Here is an 8,999-nt window from a genome sequence, read left to right as displayed (position 1 = left end):
AAGAAATTACCTTGTACAAGAAGGTTTCATAACCATTACAGAACACAAATAGTTTTTAAGGACTTTTAAGTGATTATTAATGCTAATAACAATGCCTTTATTTTCAAATTGCAACGGTCAACTCTTGAAAAGTAAAATTACTGGGATTAGTTAATTTTCTTTTTTTCTGCAAAAATAGCTGTCATGAAGGTAACATGGCAGGCAATAGACAAGTCCTAAAAGTAACCGTAGAGTTTGCTGCTGGAGCACAGACTGAGGAAAAGCATATGTAGTTTTGCTCTCTAAGGAGTTAGTTTTGGTTACTTCTGCTTGATGAATGGTTGTTGTCTTTGTGTTTATGATAAATAGTGAAGATATTTTAGTGGTTCTGGTTTTCTTAAAGCTTATTCTATGTGCCAGTCTCCAAGCTAAACAAGGAGTTGCTCAGAAAGGGGTACCAGGGTGATAATACATACGTTTATAAAGTATGGAAGTGGAAATAGTGGTTTGGATTATAGATTAGAAATTCAGTTTTAACAGTTGTTTCATAGAGAAATTTGGGATTTTTGAGCATCAGTCCTAAGAATCCTCCAAATTGAATGCTTTTTTGTTGTTGTTACAGTGTAAAGGATTTAATTTGATAATATCATGTATTTAAGACCAGGAGGAATCTTGAAATTCAATGTATTGTATTCAATGTATTATCATAGACATGTTTCAAATTATTCTGTAAAATTTAAGATTGCTGAAAGTGGAGTTAGAGCTTTCTATGTTACAAAGGTACTTGTTGTAATTAAAACAGGACAAGTGTTTTAATTCAGAGCTGTAGTGTTCAAGTCAACATACTAACTTAACTGAAATCAAAGATTCCCAAGGAATATTAAATGCAAACATTGAATTTGGGGTTTTTATGCTCCGTTGTAGCTGTGATAACAAATGCTTTGTGCTAATGGATTTTTTTCTTTAATAGTTTTCTTTCTGTTCTCTGACATTTACAGAAGAACTGATGATACAAAGGACAATGCACAGTGTATATCCTGATGACATTTTGTGTGCTGTGACATGGTTTTTGCCATGGCATCCGAGACTGAAAAGGCCCATGCTCTTCTCCAAACTTTCAGCACAGCTTCAGTTATTTCTAGTCTAGGTTTGGGAATATTCTGCTTTGTAGCAGACAGACTTCTGCAGTTTTCCTTCATTCAGCAAAATGACTGGCTCCGAGCCTTCTCTGATAATGCAGTGCATGGTATACTAGGAATGTGGTCCTGGGCAATAGTGATTGGACTCAGGAAGAAAAGTGACTTCACTGAGGTCACTCTGGCTGGCTTCCTCGCCTCTGTCATTGATGTGGACCACTTCTTTCTTGCTGGCTCCCTCTCGTTAAAGGTAAGTCAACAGATCAGTGACTGTTCATTTTCTTTCTTCATCACAGTTTGTTGTTCTTCTACCATACCCAAACCGAAAAAGTTCCAATGAATCTTTAATTAGATATATTTTTAACAGATATATGGGAATTATATTTGTATGCAGTTGTTATGATTTTAAGAGCCCTAAAAATATTTTACATCTGCTGTTAAGTTCTGCTCCTTACAAGGCTCTGAAAAAAGAGTTCTGAAGGCCTGTGTACATGTTATCCTATGTGTATCACATAGTTGCTTTGTTATCCAAGTTAAAAACTTTAGTGCTGCCATGCTCGCTTGTGTATAAAGTGGATTATTCCATTTCTGTTTACAGTAAGGGGTAGAAATATCTGGAAAGCAGATAATCCAGCTGCTGTTTGATTTCATTCATTTGGTTTTAGGCAGCCCTAAATATTTCTCCCACAAACAAGCTATATATGAGCTGTCATCTTTAAAAAGGCAGTCTGAGTTTGCCCTTAAATATAGTTGGTTGTAAAAAAAAAAAAAAAAAACAAGTGTCAAACTTCTTCTAACCACTAGATGACACTCTTCACCAGTGTCTGTTCAGAAAGTTGAGTATTGTATTGTCTCAGAACTGGGAGGTGACCTATCTCCTTACTGTCTTCAGTGAGGCAAGGTTAAATATGCTTGTACTTTCCATGATGGAGAATGTTTGTGTAGCCTATCCCTAGTATCCCAAACAAAGTAAATTATTGCAGTTTCATGACTTAATTTGTTCCTGTGTTGTTTCAGTTCCCAAGCAGCTAGAAATTGTTTTTCTAATATCCAGCCTAAAGTACTGCTGTTGACGGTTGGATCTTGTTTTCTTAAAGGCCTCTGTGCAAAGGACAGCTGATTGCTCTGCTCTCCCCAAAAGTGTTTTTCAAATCAGAAGTATAAGATGCTGCAGGTAGAAAAATAGCCCTTTAGTAGCCAAACTTACTTGGCTGAGGTAAGGAGAAGGCAAGATGCCCAAAGGCTTTTTCGTAGTCATTGGCCTCCAAACTCTTCCCTCTTCCACATGTTAACCAGGCTAATAACCGATGTTTACCTGTAAACCATATCCTGTGTAGGTCTCTTGTCCCTTACAGCAGTAACAGCATTACTCTTACATGCAAAACTTTACAAAAAGTCTTTTCTTGACTAAATAACTTACAAAAAAATCTGAAGGGCCTGGATTTATGTTTTTTAAACCTTTTACTATTTTTCTTGTCTCCTCTGGATTGCCTTTTGCCTAAATTATCTTTAAAGGGTCCTGTCCCAAACTGCGTATAGTATTTTAGGTGAGACTTCATTTGAGCCAAATAGCATAGATTAATTCCTTTTAATGTCACATGCATCAACACTTCTGTCTTTTTAAAAAGAAAGAAAAAATCTATTACAGGTTTCATGTCTTACTGTACTGCCATCAGAGTCTTTTTGTGATATAATGTAATCCCCATAAACTTCTCTGCTATGTTGTTGCCTGGCTAACTAGACCTGATTTTAATACATAATTTTTCTTTCCTCAGCTTAATACGATGTGCCTTTCAGTTTCATGTTGTAACTTCAGGTTGTTGCCTATGTAATTTATTACTTCATGGGATACTTTTTTACTACATATTTGTTAGTTCCAGTCCCATTCTTCCTCTTTAGATTGCAGGATTGAGAGTAACTGATTTAAGAGACTACAATGTTTCCTGCTTATGCAACACATTACTAAGTAACTAATAAATTAAGAAATCTAATTAACTAACCACACCACTATTAATAATTTGTAACAATAGTGTTTTTCACATTACTCTACACAATCATCTATAAAGCTCTTCATCATCCCTCTTAAATCTGATGATGGGTTACTCTTTTGAAGTAACCCTTTTATGCACCACAAGGCAGTATTGCCTTCTACCTCCAGTTGCTACCTTCACACTACTCCAGTCTACTCCTCTTCCTGCTGACACAGCTTGCTGCTTGGATTATTTGCTATTGGGCTGTTTTTCACGGTGTTGTTATTTTTCTGGAGTATTCAGGGTAAATAGTCACCTGTGGTATTTACATGTTTACTCTGATAAATACTTGTGTACCAAGTAGCGTGTGATCTGCCCTTTTGCCCACATTATTTTTGCAACAAGTATAAAGTCTACAAAGACTTTGCTGCTTAGAATTTGTACTTCTTTGTATTCCGTGTAGTTTTTACTGTGTATTATATACACACAAGTGTAGAAGAATCTAAGTATAGGTGTTTGAAGAATCTGTCTCATTGACTAGCTCTAAAGGTGAAAGTTACTGCAGCCTGCCATCATACTCAGCATTACTGATAAACAAGAGCAGCATGGTGGGCTAAATGTGATACAGGTATGACTTTAATGAGAAGTGTCCCCCAGGATTGTAGCCCAAACGCTCATGTTGCAGAACAGATGTGGAGAAATTGCTAGCTTGCTACTTCAGACTCACCAGCTTCTAAAAGTGTAGAGAATGCAATTGGTGGCAAACAAGAGTGTGGTGGCAAACAAGAGTGTACTGGCAAACGTACGTAACAGAGCTGGTTAATGTGCCACTGCTGACCAACCTGGGCTGCACAGGAGCATTTCTGGAATTGGAGAATAAGCTTTGCATGCACACAATTAATTTAACGTTAAATTTATAGATCAACCTCAAAACTAAGGACTTCAGGCTTATGAAGCATCATGGAGTATGAGTGAGGGAGCCCATGTTGTCACATAAGTTCCGTGGTGTCTTCTTTGAGCATTAAAAAAAAGACTTTGCTTGGGTTCTCCTGCATGCGATTGTTATCTCCTGTCTCCAGCTGCTCATTGCAGTATATGAGAGGGGCTGGAGAAGCAGGCACTTCAAGAAGATCTTGCACCTGATTGAACATGTAGGCAAATGGCAAAGGTAATTTGTGTTGTGAATAAATTCTGTTTGCAGCTGCAGCCTGATTGTTCTTATGGTAGACTTCCCCCCTAAATCTACCTGAACCATGATCATCTTTTTCCAGGAGGTCTAAGGCAGAAAAGGCTTGTACTATTTTTTTTTTTAAGAACTGGTGATTTCTAAAGGTGAACAAATTTGCCTGTTAGGAGAAAGAGTATAACAGCTTCTACTGCCAAACAAAACTGCATGTCTGTCTCAGGCTTGGCAACTCAAGGATGTAAATGTTCCTGTAGTTACAGAAGGTAAAAAAAAACCCAGACTATTCCTCTCTCAGAACTTAGGCAACAGTATTTCAGAAGCCTAATGACTGTACTGCAGTTACAAAATAGGGTATTCTCTTGCTAAAATTGAGCGCTCAGGTTTGCTGTATGAACAAACCTGCCATCTAAAATTCTGTATGAAAAAAAATTCAAGCAAACACCTCCCCAAAACCGGATAAAGATTGGTACTAATACTGATAAATTGCATAGGTAATTAACATTTAAATTCTCCTTACTCACTCTGTTGCTGTTGGCACCTAACCTCCATAGGGCAGAGGGAAAAGCCTCATTTAGACTTTGCCACTGATTTTTTCAAAGTGCAAAAATAGTGACCAGCCAATAGGATATCCGCCAAAATGTATCGCCATCCAGGGTGGTTTTTCAAAATTAGGCTAGTATGAAATTCTTAGGCTCTTGCTGGCAGTAACAAAAATCTGACTTTCTTTGTAGGGTAGGTGATAAGCAATTTCACCATCACAAGATTTTTCTACTTTAATCTGTGAACAATCTGCTTGTATGAAACAGAAGTGAAGTTGTAGAACATATACCCTTTGCACCAACTTTAAGGAGTTGGGTCCATACCACTACAGTTAAAAGTTATTGAGACAGTTTGTGAGGTTTTTAATCCCATCACCTGATCGAGAGAGTCATAGACGAGCATGTGGTGGGAAGCTAATAGAGCAAAGCTTTCTGCAAGCTTTTTAACGTTGGCTTTGGTTTAAAGCACAGGCTATTATATTCCGAGGTAGTCCCTAAGTTTCCATCCCTGTATTTCTTGGCTAAGTCTACATCAAAGTTTCCTTACAGAGAAGACAGGGTTCCAAGCAGTTGTTTAAATTATCCATGAAAACTTGATGAAGCTATTCCAGAGTCCCACTGTCACGTACCATAGTGGTTGAATCCTGCAACAGTTAACACAACTGAAGCATTAATGGGTTACTGGCTGGTGTCTTGTAGCGATGCTTTGTTTGCTTTCTGCAGTAGATGCAGCAAGGGATATGTTCAACATAACAATCAGATGCACCGTCATGTGCAAAGAGTATGTGTCTGGTGCCTGGTACAGTCTTTCCAAATGCTCACCACTATCTGAATTGAGCCAATTAGTATTACATCAGCACCTGTAGAGATCTTTTAGTAATGTGCTATCATTTCTCCTGTGCTTACAGAAACAAGAATCTACTTTTTTGTTGCTTAGAAATCAAAAATATTATAATTTAATTTTTTTTTACTATCTCTGAATTTGCAGAGATAGTTCTAGCTGTTGCTAGTAAGTATATCTGGAATATTTTCTCAAGTATGTATATTAAATTGATAATTTTAACTTCTTAAAATGGCTAAATTTAATCTCACTAGCTAGACATTCACCTTAATTAAAACCAAATATCAGGCTTTCAACTGAGTTAACTTTAAAGAAGTCGTCAATATAAAAACCCCAGTCACAAATTATTCATATGTTGGCTTCTGAACTTGTCTTTTGCCTGTCCATAAAGAATACTGTGTCAAGGCAATCAATACATGTAACAAATCATATTTTTGTTGTATTGGAAATTACTGTTCTGTTTTTGATATTGTCCAACTAAAACAACTTCACAGGTGCTAACTGTAGTATAATACAGGATGTATTTTTGAAAATAAATGCCATTAAAGCATATAAAATATTTCAAGTAAAGCATATTAAGTATTTCAAGTGTCTTGTATGGTTGTTTTCCTTTTAATTATCTTGAAATTATATATATATATAATCAGTGCAGCAGACTAGACAAGTTGCTGTATACCACGACTATATGACAAATAGCATACCTCATCCCTCTCCCTCCCTGTTTTGCCATCAGTAATGCTTAGTAGGATGCATGATTCATACCATACAATAGAGAGAGAAAAGCCTGTCCCAGCACCCTCAGCCCTGCTACTGAGAGGGCAGCACACAGCTGTCATACATCAAAATAGTTGTAGTGTTGATTTTGATCAACTACAGTGGAAAGGAACAGTATGTTTTTCTTTTCACTTCCACTTAGCCACTTGATAAGACACCTGTAAACATCCATGAAACATTTCTTTTCTTGTCATGATTGTAGCTATCACCAATTATATTTTTCTTTCCTGCAGGCTGCTCTGAATCTTCCACAGAGACCACTTCTTCATTGTTCTACTGTGATTCCTGTTGTGGCTCTGACATTAAAGTTTATTATGCACCTTTTCAGGCTTAAGGACTCATGGTGCTTTCTTCCCTGGATGTTGTTCATATCCTGGACTTCTCATCACATCCGTGACGGGATTCGTCATGGCCTCTGGATCTGCCCGTTTGGAAAAACTCCTCCTTTGCCATATTGGCTCTATGTGGCAATTACAGCATCTTTACCTCATCTATGTTCATTTATTATGTATTTAACGGGCACTAGAGAATTAATGTCTATAAAACATGGAATCCGCATTGATGTATAAGAACGATGGCTCTTAAAGGTTGTATTAGCACTTGAAATAAGCTGTCTGTCCCTGAAGTGGTTTCCTTATGCTTCCTATGACTTCCAAGTTAGGCATTTTAAGCCTATGGAGCCAGTTACAGCTCCTGTGTCAATTCCTTGTGGTCACAGAAGCCTGTTTCATGAATGGTAATAGTTTTATATCTATACATTCCCGTTGTAAAATATGTGATCTTCCATTATAGTTCATGCATAGCTAGCTGATTAATAAAGTACGTAGTCTCTCTCTGTAGTAATTACATGACAGTTTATTGTTATGGTGCCATTCATCTGATCACCATTCACTTCAGATTTGTATTCTGCCTTTAGAAAATACATTTCATCTAGATAGTGTTTTTATAGCACTTTAAAAATGTAAAGTACTATATAAATGCTAAGTATTAGTGAGAACTTAGTAGTGTATGGCACTTGAAAAAAATATCAGTTAGTCTTTTGAATTTATTTATTTGATTTCCTGCTGGACTCTTGTATTCAACTGTTTTAAAAGAAATGCTGTTTGTATTTCACAATGTGCAACTGTATATCTGCACTTATTTGAACACTGCTATCATAGAGTGTTTCTACTAAATTCTGTTCCTCTATAGTTGCTTGATACTCAATTTGCAGGTAATTACTAGCTGTTATTTGTGGTTAGAAAGGAAAAGACAGTTTGGTTACAGTATTTTGTGTGCTGGCCAAATTGTTTAATTTTTAAAATATACTTATTATGAATATTATTTAATTTGGAACTAAGGAATTTTAGTAAGTATTTCAGGATTGTGTAAAGGCAGACTTGCTTATTACAGTAAAGCTTTAGGGAAGATTCAGGAAGATATAAGAAAATAAAAATTGCTCAAAATGTGATTTTGCTTAAAGACCTTACTACTGTACTGGTAAACAGCATTTTCCATTAAGCGCAATAGCATCGTAACTATTATGAAATAAAATGCATTGTTATTATACGGAAATAAAAATTTCCTCATAAATAAGTTCCTTAAGGAAAAATGTTATTATGTGGCAGGTTCATAATGTAGTAATTTGCACTGTGGACTATTCAAAGTAACAGTTTCAATTTATAGAAATTTCTCAGAAAAAGTCCCAAATTAAAAATTAAGCTTTTGTCTAGTTTACAGTGTACAAGCTGAGAAATGTCTATTAATAATTGTTAATTTTTTATTCATTGAACTCCATTGCTCATTAAGGAGATGGGACCTTAATTATTCTGGTTTGTGATGAATAGCCATCAAAAGGGATTATTTTTATGGGAGAGCATATATAGGGTAGCATGTGCTAAACTTAAGTCATCAAAGGGTGCAAAGATTAGGTGATGTGTTCATAGTAAATCTATATTAGTAAATGTATGTTAGTGTAAAGTACAAAAAAATTACAGAAAATATTAACTAGGATGGCTGGCTTAATGGGTACCAGAGACCATCTGTGGTTGCAAAGTATTAAAGGCTTCCTGCAGCACACTAAGCTGGAAAGCATTTCACCCTTTTCAAATGTGCCTTCCCACAAAAAGAATAGTCTCTGCCCTATTTGTTCTTCACGTTAGAAATCTGTGCTTATGGAAACTTGTCTGACAGTGCAGTGGGCCTGTTTAGCCTTTATTATAAAATGAATAAAAGTTTTTTTCTTGGAAAGAAGATTGGAAAAGCAGGACATTCCTTAAAGGATTATCCTCATACTGTGGATTTCTGTCTTTTATAGTACGTAAAAGTTTCCCAGAAACAACATCAGACGTGTGTTGCTTTAGAGCTCTCAGAGCAGGAACTGTCTTTTATCCGAAGGCATGATGATTTAGTAGAGGAGGAGTGTTGCTCTTTCATTTACTTCTAACCTGTGTTTTAAATTACAGGCTATGAAATGCCAATAATGAATACATTTTGTGCAAGAAGTGAAAGCTTAAATCCATGTGGAAAAATTTCTGTATTCTTGTTTCATGGTATAGTATTTGTATAATTTTGTGCTTTATCCAGATTTGTTGC

The 8,999-nt window shown here is 36.1% G+C and overlaps 1 protein-coding gene across 1 annotated transcript; it reads left to right on the top strand.

Moving 5' to 3' along the window:
• Positions 1 to 1,021: 1,021 nt before the first annotated feature.
• On the top strand, positions 1,022 to 8,023 carry TMEM267 (transmembrane protein 267). Its single transcript, XM_009820904.2, has 2 exons — positions 1,022 to 1,365; positions 6,659 to 8,023. The coding sequence occupies exons 1-2, from the start codon at positions 1,042 to 1,044 to the stop codon at positions 6,992 to 6,994; spliced, it is 660 nt and encodes a 219-aa protein (XP_009819206.1). The 5' UTR covers positions 1,022 to 1,041; the 3' UTR covers positions 6,995 to 8,023.
• Positions 8,024 to 8,999: the final 976 nt, after the last annotated feature.

Source organism: Gavia stellata, chromosome Z, assembly GCF_030936135.1.
Source record: "Gavia stellata isolate bGavSte3 chromosome Z, bGavSte3.hap2, whole genome shotgun sequence".
NCBI lineage: Eukaryota > Metazoa > Chordata > Aves > Gaviiformes > Gaviidae > Gavia > Gavia stellata.
Note: the sequence above shows the minus strand (reverse complement) of the source record. Positions and strands in the feature narration are given on the sequence as shown.